We start from the raw sequence: 13,303 nt of genomic DNA on the forward strand, positions 1-13,303 counted from the left end.
TCGGGTGGCGTGTGAAATTGACCGCGGAGCGGTTAAAGCGGGGATATAGCGAGGATGCAAGAAGGGCGTTGTTTGTTGTAGGCAGCGACTTGAAAACAAGATTCGGAGACGAAATCGAAGAGTATGGCAGGATTTAGGGTAGATATTAAAGGTATGAGAAGGCGTTTGGGGGGAGGAATTCACAGGTCTTGTGCGGATAGTGGAGGGTGACTGGAGTTGGAGTTAAGAGGGGGAAGGGAGGTTGTTGACGGGCGGGCAGACGTCGATCGGTTTTCCCTCCTCCCACATCCCCGCCAATCTTCGTCATGGACGCCCAAAAAAGGTACCAGGCACTCACTGATGAGTTCCAGCAGCTGCAGACTGGTAAATAATATAAGCACAATTTATATGCCACGGGAAGTGATAGCTAATTGTTTGTGGTAGAGCTCGAGGGTCTTGTCGATGCGCGCCAGAAGCTCGAGTCGCAGCAGCAAGAGAACCAAGGCGTTAAGAGCGAATTCGCCCAATTAGACGATGATTCCAATATCTACAAGATGGTTGGACCTGTTTTATTGAAGCAGGAGAAGACCGAGGCTGTCATGGCAGTCAATTCCCGGTTGGAATTCATTGAGAAGGAGATGTTCGTGTGCCTGATCTTGATTTAGGGTGACTATGACTGACGCATGCCTTGCAGTAAGCGTATTGAGACAGAAATCGAGGAGAAGCAGGACAAGAGTGAGGAGAAGCGTGGCGAGGTAGGATCAAACCACATTTTTTGCGATGGCCATATACTGATGTTGAATGTCTAGATTATGCAATTCCAATCCCAGATCCAACAGCAGCAACAAGCTGCTGCCGCTTCCGCTTAAGCTAAATATTCAGCAACCGCTTCTCAGACGAAGATGGATGCCGCGGCATATACTATGTGGTGATTATGGACAAATCGAGTTGGATGATACCGTTCGCTGTGGGCCAGCACCATTGCAACTTGGATATTCAAAGTGAGACAGAATATCAGGAAAGCGCCATCTCCTTGTGTCTGACATTTTTGTTCAAGCGTGGCTTTTATCCTCTAAGATTTGATCTTCCATCTTGTCTCTATGATGCACGAAATTGGTAGGCCGTGACTTGCCAGAAAAAGAATTATACCCAATGAAATTTTGTCTAAATCAAAAGGAAAACAAAAAATTAAATACATATCGTATGTAAACTTGTTTCTATCCTTGTACTCTTGAGATATTTAAAAATTAGTAAATAGTGCACTTCAAATGGACTTTTATATGTACTTGATTCATACTCTATTCAACTCCTCCAAGGTACACATCTGAGATCTGTGTCATTCCAAATTATTTATTCATTGATCATTTTCATAAGCAGATGTCTATGTGAGAAAATATGTTCTATCTATGACTTGACCAGCAGGTTCTTGCCGGTCATCTCAGCGGGCTGCTCGACACCCATGGCAGCAAGGATGGTAGGGGCAACGTCACCAAGGACACCGTCGGCCTTTGCGAGGCTCCAGCCCTCAGGGGCGTTGGCCATAACGAAAGGAACCTTGTTAAGGGTGTGGGAGGTCTTGGGAGTACCCTTCTCGTTGAGCATCTCCTCGGCATTTCTGTTGGAAAATAAAAATCAGCGCTGTGCATAGTTTAATGTATGTATTATAAACTTACCCGTGATCGGCAGTGATGAAGAGAATGTAGTTGTTCTTCTTGCAAGCCTCGTAGATCTCACCGATGGCCTTGTCGGTGGCAGTAACACCCTCGATGGCAGCCTCGTAAACACCAGTGTGACCAACCATGTCGGGAGGAGCGAAGTTGTTCATGACCAAGTCAAACTTGCCCTCGGCAATACGTTCAGCCATCTTAGTACCGACAGCGGCGGCGCTCATCTTGGGATCAAGGTCGTAGGTGGCAACCTTAGGCGAAGGGATCATATCGCGGACTTCGCCGGGGAACTGCTTCTCAACACCACCGTTGAAGAAGAAAGTAACGTGTGCGTACTTCTCAGTCTCAGCAATGTGGCATTGCTGGAGGTTCTTCTTGCCCAGCCACTCAGACAGGACGTTACCCATATGTTGAGGGGGGGAAGGCAATGGGAAAGGTGTAGTCGGTCTTGTACTGGGTCATGGTGGTGAGGGAGATGTTCTTAGGGTATGGGAAATCGGGGCGGGGGGAACGGTCGTAGTCGCCCAGAAGCTGGGTAATCTCACGAACACGATCTGAGCGGTAGTTGAAGAAGAAGATAGTGTCGTCATCTAGAGTTTAAAAGGTCAGAACATAATCTTTTGGTTCCTGGGATGTGGGATGTCAAACCTTGGATGCGGCGCTCCTTTCCGCCAACAATGATAGGCTTCAGGAACTCATCGTTCTCCTTCTTCTCATAGCGTTCCTTGATGGTCTGGAGAGGGTCGGAGCTATCTTCGCCCTCACCGGTAACCAGACCCTTGAGGCCGACCTCGACACGCTCCCAGCGCTTGTCACGGTCCATGATGTAGTAACGGCCAACAACGGTAGCGATCTCACCAAGACCAATCTCCTTGGTCTTAGTCAGAAGCTGTTCCATGTAGATGGTAGCGCTCTTGGGGTCGGTATCACGACCATCAGCGAAGAAGTGGATGTAGACCTTGGGGATCTGGAACTCCTTGGCAACATCGAGCAGAGCAAACAGGTGGGTGATGTTAGAGTGAACACCACCGTCAGAAACCAGACCAGCCAGGTGCAGACGGCCATTGCCCTCCTTGGCGCGAGTGAAAGCCTTGACAACACTGTCCACCTTGTTCAGCTCGCCCTTCTTGAGGGTCTGATCAATGCGGACACTGTCCTGCCAGACAACACGGCCAGCACCAATGTTCAGGTGACCGACTTCACTGTTTCCCATCAGTCCCTCAGGGAGACCGACAGCCAGTGATGAGGCATCGAGCTCGGTGAAACCCTGAGCGGTCTTGGAGTTGGCCTCGGCGAAGCCGGACATATAAGGGGTCTCGGCAGCGGCAATAGCATCACCGTTCGCGGGGGAGTCGGGACCGGCGATACCCCAGCCGTCAATGACAACTGCAGAATTGCGTTAGCATTACATGCGAAACATTTTGGGGACCTAAGTGGCCATGTTGATCATACTTAAAGCGACTTTTTGGTCAGCCATGGTGGGGGTGGAGCTATTGTATGATAATCACACCTAAAAACGAGATCAATGGCTGAACTAAGGATGTATTCCTCCCTGAAATTGAATATCAACAGTTACTTACCTTTCCAGATGGTTTGAAAAGAGGAGAGAATCTGGGGATTCGTAGAGACAAGACACAAAGTAGCCGGCCGGTGAAGGAGGGGCATTTCCCGGTGACGCTTTTAGTCCTCCCGCGACGTCACCGTGCCGTTCCGACTCTTCCCTAAACACTTACCCCAGTCTCGGCTCAATTTGACTGGTTTTTCTTCACGGGCCCTTACAATATTACCCGGGTTCCGATCTTGCCCTGGAATTACCCATCACAATGGCTTCTAGATCTCCGACTGCAGCTACTCCGCTGCCGAAGTCCTCTGTCGCGCCCGAGAGTCCTTCCAAAGACGCGACCGCGTCTCCTCAAACCGTGCCGTTTCCCTCACCACAAACATTTGAGATAATCCCACCTCTCCACGGCACACTTCTTCGATTATTATCACATCAGGGAGCCTCGAATGGCGTTTCAGGTGCTGGAGAAGCCTCTGGTGCTCCAGGGACATCCAGTAAAGGACATCAACAAGATCAGCAATCATCTGCCAATCTTGCTAGCAATGGAACCAACGGCGGTTCATCATCACAAGCTGTACCTGGAGTTCCTCTCGATCCTAATGCCCACCCACCTCTCGATGTAAAGGATCTTCCAACCGAGACCAGTTCTGTGAAGATCCGGATCCAAAAGGCACGAGCAGTGGTGGAGGGACTCCCGGATATCGACCGGTCAGTGGAAGAACAAGAAGAAGAGATTGCTGAGCTTCAGGACCAAGTGTCCCGGCTCGAATTTGTCATCTCAGACTTGAAACGCCTTGCAGCACTGGCCTAGAGGAGATTCGACATCTATATGGCCGTCCCCAAGGTGGTCATAGTCCTTCCCCACCCGCCAATTCTTTTGCATGAGAATAGTGGCAATTCCCCAGAATGCCAAAAATATTGGGCCCGCGTACGGAGTACATAGTACTTCGTACATATCAATAATTCGTGCAGCGTTGAGTTATTTTCTTTTCCTATTTAGGTGCATATTGCCTACGGTGTTTATGGACAGGAATACCCAATAGCTTGGATTTGTTTTTTTCTTGGCTTTTTATCCCTCATTTCTTTTTTCTCCCCTGCAAATTCGCCTCCAAGGTTAAAACGTAAAACGCCGGTATTGATCCGTATGCGGAGTAGAAATAAGATAATAATTCGGCGCCTTTTCAGTCTAGAGTAAGTTATATAGTGAAACATTTCCTTATTTTAATAAAAAGACCTAATATCAATTACCATCAAGTTAATTGGCTCTATACAAAGCTTCCAAGGTTGGTACTAGGTCCCAACCCGATCCGGTCAAAGTCTCCGATATCGTCTTACATTTTCTGCCTGAGGCCCGTCGATCCCTCCACCCCTCGAACCCCACCACCATTTTTTTCTCTCACCCGCGTTATAATAAGCTTCCCTCTTTCCCTTTTCTTTCTTTCTTCTCCATACTTCTTCAATTTTTGTATCCAATTCCTTCCCCTTCACAATGTCTTACGCTTTGTCTGACGCCCACCGGGCTGTGAGTACCTTCTTATGATGAATCGAATTCGGTATTGAATCTGTGACTCATGACTATATACAGCAAATGCACGATGGTCTCAAGGAGAGTGACCCTGAGATCGCCGCCATCATGGTATGTATCAAATCATCCAAGAGCTTCTCGTGGCAATTGAAGCATCTTCAAGCTACTTTGCAATGTGAATTGGGACTAATGGACATATCATCTATAGGAGCGTGAGATCCAGCGTCAGCGTGAGTCAGTCGTTCTGATTGCCTCTGAGAACTTCACCTCCCACGCTGTCTTCGAGGCTCTGGGTACCCCCATGTCCAACAAGTACTCTGAGGGTTACCCCGGTGCTCGTTACTACGGTGGTAACCAGCACATCGATGCCATTGAGATCACTTGCCAGAACCGTGCTCTCAAGGCTTTCAACCTTGACCCCGCCAAGTGGGGTGTCAACGTCCAGTGCCTCAGTGGTAGCCCTGCCAACCTGCAGGTTTACCAGGCTCTGATGCGCCCCCACGACCGTCTTATGGGTCTTGACCTGCCCCACGGTGGTCACTTGTCTCACGGTTACCAGACCCCCGCCAAGAAGTGAGTACCATGAAGAATCCAAGAATCCAGTTAAAAAAGTTGCATTAATACTAACCAAATATCCACAGGATCTCTGCTGTCTCTACTTACTTCGAGACCTTCCCCTACCGTGTTGACCTTGAGACCGGTATCATTGACTACGACACCCTGGAGAAGAATGCCGAGATGTACCGCCCCAAGTGTCTCGTTGCCGGTACCTCCGCCTACTGCCGTCTGATTGACTACAAGCGCATGCGCCAGATCGCCGACAAGGTCGGTGCCTACCTCATCGTTGATATGGCTCACATCTCTGGTCTCATCGCCGCTGGTGTCATCCCCTCTCCCTTCGAGTACGCCGATGTTGTCACCACCACCACCCACAAGTCCCTGCGTGGTCCCCGTGGTGCCATGATCTTCTTCCGCCGTGGTGTCCGCAGCCACGACAAGGCCGGCAAGGAGATCCTGTACGACCTGGAGAACCCCATCAACTTCTCCGTCTTCCCCGGTCACCAGGGTGGCCCCCACAACCACACCATCACTGCTCTGGCTGTTGCCCTTAAGCAGGTTGACACTCCTGAGTTCAAGCAGTACCAGGAGCAGGTCATCAAGAACGCCAAGTCTATTGAGAACGAGTTCAAGGCTCTCGGCCACAAGCTCGTCTCTGACGGCACTGACAGCCACATGGTCCTCCTGGACCTGCGCCCCAAGAGCCTGGACGGTGCCCGTGTTGAGGCCGTTCTCGAGCAGATCAACATTGCCTGCAACAAGAACTCCATCCCCGGTGACAAGTCTGCCCTTACCCCCTGTGGTATCCGTATTGGTGCCCCCGCTATGACCACTCGTGGTATGAGCGAGGAGGACTTCAAGCGCATTGCCCGCTACATTGACCAGACCATCAACCTCTGCAAGAAGGTCCAGAGCGAGCTTCCCAAGGAGGCTAACAAGCTCAAGGACTTCAAGGCCAAGGTTGCCTCTGACACTGTTCCCGAGATCCTGGAGCTCCGCAAGGAGATTGCTGCCTGGGCCAGCACCTACCCCCTGCCCGTCTAAGTGGTTTCCAACAATACCACACTAGAAAGGGGATGAAGTTTATTGTTAGATATGACAGTTACGAAGAGAGATGCAGAGATCTCGCGAGTTCAACATCAACTATGAAAGCGTTGGGAGATCGAAAATATCATATGGTGCGTTATTTGGGGTTTATATACAGGTCTGCTTTTTCAACCTTAGGGACATTCGGGTTTTGGTAATTTCTATTTGTTTTATTTTATCTTTTCTTTTGTTGATTCCGATCATGTGAGACGAACCACTTTTATACCTCATCGCTTCTTCAACTGCGAGAGGTGATCATCTTCTGGAGACCAAAAGTTCAACATAATGTGGCGTGTGGGCTTTTTTGCTGTTTCATTGTGCTGTATATCACACCGCTATGAAATATTCAGCTTTCTAAGAATCAATACAACATAACAGAGTTGACTCTCTTGTTCATTGCTATGAGGCATATAAGTCGTATCTCAAATCCCGCTATCGGAGTTTGACTTGGTGCCGGTGCACTATAGGTGATCGTCAATCAAAAGATACACCAGTTGACCCCGTTGCTCGGCCGACTGCGGCCGAATCACCACAATCTATCATACCTCTCACAAACACCGAAACCTCGGGGTTCCCCGCATGTCAACATCAGATTCGAAGGTATATAAAGAGCTTCTATCGTCTATTAGCTCCTGTTCCATATATCTTCTGCCGAGTAAAAATATCAAAATGAGGCTAATATCAGGTTACCTACTTGCCCTCCTCTCCGCTTATCTACCAGTGTCATCAAGCACAGGGATACAAGAAGTACTGGCTGAGCAACCACTCATGGTAAATGGAGTAACATTCGAAACCCGAGCTCATTGGATGCGTCTGGCAAATCAGGCATTGGGAGAACTGAGCGGATCACCATGTCCCTTTGCAGCCTTTGGAACCGTGATAGTGAACCACACTGATTCCGATGTTGGCGAGCTTATTTGCATGGGTGTCAATGAAAATAGCAAAACAGGGAATCCGTCTTCACATGGTCAAAACACACTACATCACTTTATCTCTCAAGTCTACGATTTACTAAAGCCATAATAGGGGAAATTGCCGCGATTACAAATTGCACGAATATTCTTACCGATCCCAACGGGACTTTTCGCCTCACAGCTACCGAAGCAGAAGCCGCATTTGCCGATCTATCTTTATATACGAATGCCGAAAGTTGTCCAATGGTAAGAATGAATCACTCTTCTTGAATTATACATGTCATTACTTGCGCTGACTATTAGTATGCAGTGTGCATCCGCAATCCGGTGGGCCGGATTCCGAGAATATATTTACGGAACATCGATATCAAAACTTACCGAGAAAGGATGGGGTCAGATCCGTATCGCATCGATAGATGTCTTCGAGGCCTCCTTTGATCTTCCTTATTCATCTCGATTGATTGGGAATGTTCTTACAAATGAGACAGATCCTTATTTTCTGTGGCAGTATGATCCTTCTTATCCCTGTCCTCAGGGGTGTTCACGTACGGAGAATGGGAAGAGCTGTGGAAGTCACGTCTAGCTAGAGACTTCCATATACCTGGGAATGGATTGTCCGAGTCTACTTCATAAAGTTATACATACCTAGGTACCTGATCATCTACATACTACATGGATCACATGTGCAATTGATAGATTCGAATTTTACGCATTAAAGCTTCAAATGTTTACATACTAGTAATGGTAGACACAATCAATGTTATTCAATTGTTTGTTACAATTCATATATATCAATATATTCAGCAATTCAAAACTTCAAGTTTAAAACAATAGTAGCCCCATAAACTCCTTTGGGCCGTTCTATGTATCAATCCAACATTTGAACCAATGCTGCATGGATATCCACAAGATGCAAGAGTGAAAATCCAGTTGACCTCAGATACTAGTATCCACCGGCAGTGGACTAACAGGCCCAGTATCATAGTAATTTGAGACAGCCTCAATATCAAAGCGTATATCAACAGAAAGAGCACCAGGTTCAAAGTCGGTAACAATCCTACTAATACGATGACTTCCACGCGGGAAGGCACTAAGAACAGTATACGCAGCGACGCGTCCAATGCGAGTTCCCATAAGCTCGAAATACTCCTGTGAACCATGCTCCCACTGACGAATATCTTCACCAAGCTGATCTTCGTCACGGTACAAATGCTGAGCGACAAGACTCCTAGTCTGAGCATTAACAACCCCATCAAACAATATATGCCGAAGAGAATCCGTAGACTCAAATTGATTTGCATAAAGCGCTAAAGCAATATCTGAAGTAAAAGGATGGTCCGAGTTTTCTGTGCGGCTAATACTTCCCATGACAATCACTCCATTAGCAGTCATGCCGCTCCAGCTATCCATCCCAAACCAAATAACCCAATGCATCCATTCAGCCGGCTCAGTGGCCCAAGCGAAGTAGGTCGCATATGCATCATCTGGGGGTCCGACGCTAGAAAAAGCTGCATCTGGATATTCTGAGAGTTGTTGAAGGGTCAGGAAGGAATCGTTTACAAAACAGTCTGGAGAATCGGGATTATCAATCCATTCCACCACTTGGGTTCCGCGATCTTGTAGCCATTTGCGATCACGGATAGGATCACGCCCCTCCTGGACTACAGGCGCAGGCGCAGGTGGAGCAGGCCCAAGTTCATCGTCAGCAGGCTGTGGGTGGGGTCGATCAGGGTCAGGAGTACCGTTTCCGTTTGGCGCAGGCGTTCCCTCTTGCTCTCTTCGCCGTCTTCGGTTCTCTTGCTGTCCTCGTTCCTCCCGCTCGTCTCGTTCTTCCTGTAGTAACCGGCGTGCCTCATCCGGTGTGGGAGAGCGAGAGTCATTTCCACAGATACAACTCATTAGGCCACAGAAACAAATATTTCGAAGACGATGCATTTTGTCAAACAAAAGTAGCTGACTGTATAAATATGGGACGAATAGTACATGTGTTACTTTATGATATTATGTATGAGTCTCTAGACAGTTCTGACCCTGGTGTATTCAACTTGAAGTTGATCTCGAGATTGATTGATGGGATAGCAAATGTTATCATCTGGATCGAGTACATCTTTATATTTGTTTTTTGATTGAAAACATTCAAACATAACTTTTCAAAGGGGTTTTCTTTTCAAAGAGGTGTTTGAAAGATATTTGTTAACAAAGAATCATCTTTAATTAGCATTCGATACTCAGGCTGTATGTTGCTTCTAAATGAAGCACAAATTAAACATAATTGTACTGGGGCTTAGGCTCAAGTCACGAGAGCAATTCATACCGAGAGGCTGCACATGTGCTTTGACGATCTTCGTTTCAAGGTTGCCAAGTTTCAAATTTTTATAATCGCGAATGAAATTTCAAATATGACCAGAACCTTGGAATGCCATTGTGTGAAAGTGATCGGATCAATGAATCAGATCAATGAGGCAGACACCCCTTGAACTCGAACCACAAAAATAGCCATGCTGAAAGACTGCCTTAACCTTGGAACTGCCCAGATGATGATCTTCGTTGTCCACTAGTGGTTTTAAGTTATTTCAGGACTGTAAAAGTCAACTTGAACGACATTGTGCGCTATCACAATGCGCCATTGTGGAAATGTATGAATGCCCTTCAAACTCGGGTCACAAGAATAGCAATATGAAGAGATTGCTTTCATGATCATTTTTGTTACGCTTCAAGTTCTTATAATAATCAATTGCATTTTATTATCATAATGGGACATTGTGGAAAACACTTCAAAGGATGAAAGATGTCAATCTCGGGATAACTCTTCGAAGAGACAACATATATCAATATAAAAGGGCAGAGAACTGACTGAATTTTCATAAATCATCCAAATATCGAAGCTTGACAAATACTACAGTACCTACTAGAGATCCCCAGGGCTGTAGCTTTGGGTGGAAGAACTAGAACGGCTATTTCAAGTTATTAACTTGCACATGTGAAGTTCAGATTATGGCATACCCTTCATCCCAGAGAAACATCTGTTTGATGGATTTTCTATTTTCCAAAATCGGGCTGACATTGAATAGAGTACTGATTATGATGGAATCACGGAAAGATCCCACTCTTAAAGAGATCGATTAATAAGGAGAATTATATCACCTGGGCAGTGTGCCTGGGACGACAAGGTAACCCCAAGATTCACAAAACACAAAATATTTAAAGGCTGATTAGTCGTTTATTACCAGTTATTGGAAGCACTGCACACTGGCATCAGTGGCATGTGCCAGCACCAACTTTCAAAGTTTAACTTGAGGACAAAACATTTGAACATATAACAAACTAATATACTACTTCTACCGAACAACTAACCATATGTAAACTCCAAAGTTCCCAGACACGGGTCAACTCAAGATCTGACTATCACATATGCACATATACTCAGGAAATTCTAGGACTTTTCTCAACTTCCATTTCCGCTTCAGTGCTCACTAAGTATATCTTATAGGTAGTTACCGCTTGCTAATTAAGCGCAGGAATAGGTAGGAGAAAGGACCAAAAAGAAAAAGAATGGGGTAGCAGTGGCCGTGAGTCGACGGGACTTCAAGATTTGCAATCTTACACTCTAGCTAACTGAGTTACCACTGCTAATTATATAATTACTAATCTGCTATTTTTTATCACGATCAAAGTAACCAACGGTAGGTACATAAGGATGGTGAGTATAGTAATAGCCCGAAGGTGATAAATAATAAGAGTGGGGCACACTAGCATATTTGAAGGTTCAATGGATGTTCTCTTATCTACTATCACTCATTCACAAATATTGAAACTAATCCATTTACTAGTAGGTCCTCCGTACAGTTACAGCAGAATTGAAAAATTTGAAGTTACAAATGGAAAAAAAAAGTGACGAAGACAAGCAAAGTCAATTGTATAACCGGAACCGTTTCCCCGTGTAGACCGATCCCAATGCATAACTAAAAGGGGCAATAAGCCCAACCCATACCGATACAAGAACCAGTTCTGAAACAAAAAAAAATGCAGATAGCCCCCGACCCATGCATATGCTAAGAACAATTGGCATAAAACAAAACATAATGGATATCTCATGAGTAGAACTCCCAGCTCCGTAAAGGAACAAAGTGCATAAAATGGGGGAGGGAGAGAAAAAAAAAGTCAAATAAAAGTGACAAAAACGTCAAAGAATTTTAGAAGAAGATATAGAAATCATTACGCAGTAAACACACGGTCTAACTGACGTAAAGCTCTCATATCTTCTCCAATGAACCCGATCTTCTCGTTGGGAATATCACGAGGACCTTCGCCTACAGATCCAGTTCGAATCCCACTTGGACTATTTGATCCATTGGGAGGAGCAACAGTGATAGGTGCGAGAGATGCACTAGCCATCAGTGAACCAATACCAGGAACAGCGCCGGGAGCTCCCTGTTCTGCGGGTTTTGGGGGAGTACCGATGGGACCGAGTTGCTGGAGTGTTGTTGGTGGGGTTCGCTTGATCATATGTGGGCTGTGAGCAATGCCGTTTGGCTGTGGAACAACTGGTGCGGGAACAACCCGTGGTGAGGCGAGACGGGGATCACGGGGATCATTGATGGGCTGGCCGTAGCCACGCGGGCTTCCTCGTTCTTGCAAAGGCTCGTGCATGCTTCGGGGAGATCGACCAGGGTAGAGTGAAGGACCGGTTGGGGGAGGACCGGCTGGATGAGACATTTCGGAATGGTGAGGACGGTCATATATGGGAGCTCCATGAGGAGGTGGAGGTAGAGCATGACCATGACTGTGAGGGTGGGGTGGTTGATGTTGTGGTGGACCATAAGCAGGTGGAGGACCCTGAGCAGCAGAAACAGGTGGAAGATATCCAGGACCATAATGAACTGGTACAGTTGGAGGTGTAGCTAGAGGTGTTGGTGGACCCCAAGCATAAGAAGGTTGATATGGAGGTTGGTGTGTAGCACGAGGGTATCCTGCCATAGGATGAGGGTGAGGAGTAATGGGATAAGCAGCACCTGGCATAGGACCCCGCGTGACTACAGGGAGATTCTGCTGGTCATTGACCGTTGATTCTGGATAAAGACCCTTTTGGGGACGGACATGACGCAAGGCTGGATCGGTGGTAGGTTGTTGTAGTGAAAGAGCAGAGGAATGTGCACGGGCATAATAACTGATCAAGTGCAGATGTTGACCGGTGGATGTTGTAATACTGAATGATTGCTTCATCAATCCATCGGGCTTATATCGGTATCCATCTGGACCTTCATCAGTGCCGTCTCCCCGCTCTTCATCACTACCTCGACTCTCTGGTGTTTTGCCTGCTCGAGGAACTGAACCCTGTGAAACGCTGCCCCCACCTCGCTTGCCTTCCATCTCACGATATGTCAAAAAGCTTCCTGATACACGACTGGCGCTCCATGATTTGCCGTCCGTCCATCGTCGCATACCCGCTTCGCGCTCATCCCAGACAAACACTGAACCGGATCGGATTGATTGACGTTCTTTTTCTGAAAGTCGCCTTTGTACGCGGGGTAGTAATCCAATTCGGCAAGCCTCGAACAAGATAATAGCGTCCGCTGGGGTGCGGACGTGGCCGTAGTATGTCTCCATCAGGTAAGTTGAACAACCTAGTGAAGGATGGTGTTTTGGTGTTTTGGTTGATTTTTTTGGAAGTTGGAAGAGTTGTAGGTTGGAATGAGATCTGAGGCTCAAACCAGTGGCTGAGAATGAAGCTTTGCTGTTCCTTTCCAAAGCGGTATCTCTCACTTGGGGAGTCACGATAGGAATAGATCCGATCTGGAGAGAAGGTTAATCCGTATTTGGTTCTGAATCCAGAACTCTTTCCCAGAAACCTTTAAAGTGGAACCAACAGGAACTCTTTAAATGATTATGAATAGCGGGGGAAAAGAGAGGAAGGAAAAGAGGAAAAGTAACAAAGGTAGGAAAGGAACGGTCCCATATAAGAGGAACCCGAGTTGATGATCGGGTATGGGGTAGGCTGAGTTTAGGGTGGGTA

The 13,303-nt window shown here is 46.9% G+C and overlaps 6 protein-coding genes across 6 annotated transcripts; 3 read left to right on the forward strand and 3 right to left on the reverse strand.

Moving 5' to 3' along the window:
* Nucleotides 1-305: 305 nt before the first annotated feature.
* N7483_000298 (tubulin-binding prefolding complex subunit YKE2) lies at nt 306-848 on the forward strand (the record flags this gene model as incomplete). The annotated part of the gene is made up of 4 exons (XM_057083736.1): nt 306-363; nt 424-619; nt 674-734; nt 789-848. 4 exons carry the CDS (start codon nt 306-308, stop codon nt 846-848), a joined length of 375 nt encoding a protein of 124 aa, XP_056949885.1.
* Nucleotides 849-1,383: 535 nt separating this feature from the next.
* On the reverse strand, nt 1,384-3,123 carry N7483_000299 (phosphoglycerate mutase, 2,3-bisphosphoglycerate-independent; the record flags this gene model as incomplete). Its single annotated transcript, XM_057083737.1, has 5 exons — nt 1,384-1,594; nt 1,653-2,020; nt 2,073-2,236; nt 2,295-3,032; nt 3,099-3,123. The coding sequence occupies 5 exons, from the start codon at nt 3,121-3,123 to the stop codon at nt 1,384-1,386; spliced, it is 1,506 nt and encodes a 501-aa protein (XP_056949886.1).
* A 346-nt stretch (nt 3,124-3,469) lies between these two features.
* Nucleotides 3,470-4,018, forward strand: N7483_000300 (mediator of RNA polymerase II transcription subunit 9; the record flags this gene model as incomplete). Its single annotated transcript, XM_057083738.1, has 1 exon — nt 3,470-4,018. One exon carries the CDS (start codon nt 3,470-3,472, stop codon nt 4,016-4,018), a length of 549 nt encoding a protein of 182 aa, XP_056949887.1.
* Nucleotides 4,019-4,696: 678 nt separating this feature from the next.
* N7483_000301 (glycine hydroxymethyltransferase SHM2) lies at nt 4,697-6,334 on the forward strand (the record flags this gene model as incomplete). Its single annotated transcript, XM_057083739.1, has 4 exons — nt 4,697-4,729; nt 4,793-4,843; nt 4,941-5,305; nt 5,374-6,334. 4 exons carry the CDS (start codon nt 4,697-4,699, stop codon nt 6,332-6,334), a joined length of 1,410 nt encoding a protein of 469 aa, XP_056949888.1.
* A 1,892-nt stretch (nt 6,335-8,226) lies between these two features.
* On the reverse strand, nt 8,227-9,189 carry N7483_000302 (uncharacterized protein; the record flags this gene model as incomplete). The annotated part of the gene is made up of 1 exon (XM_057083740.1): nt 8,227-9,189. The coding sequence occupies one exon, from the start codon at nt 9,187-9,189 to the stop codon at nt 8,227-8,229; it is 963 nt and encodes a 320-aa protein (XP_056949889.1).
* A 2,316-nt stretch (nt 9,190-11,505) lies between these two features.
* On the reverse strand, nt 11,506-12,897 carry N7483_000303 (camp independent regulatory protein; the record flags this gene model as incomplete). The annotated part of the gene is made up of 1 exon (XM_057083741.1): nt 11,506-12,897. The coding sequence occupies one exon, from the start codon at nt 12,895-12,897 to the stop codon at nt 11,506-11,508; it is 1,392 nt and encodes a 463-aa protein (XP_056949890.1).
* Nucleotides 12,898-13,303: the final 406 nt, after the last annotated feature.

This window comes from Penicillium malachiteum (genome assembly GCF_028827825.1).
Source record: "Penicillium malachiteum strain IBT 17515 chromosome Unknown utg000001l:1.0-8184562.0:1.0-8186909.0, whole genome shotgun sequence".
In the NCBI taxonomy this organism is placed as follows: domain Eukaryota; kingdom Fungi; phylum Ascomycota; class Eurotiomycetes; order Eurotiales; family Aspergillaceae; genus Penicillium; species Penicillium malachiteum.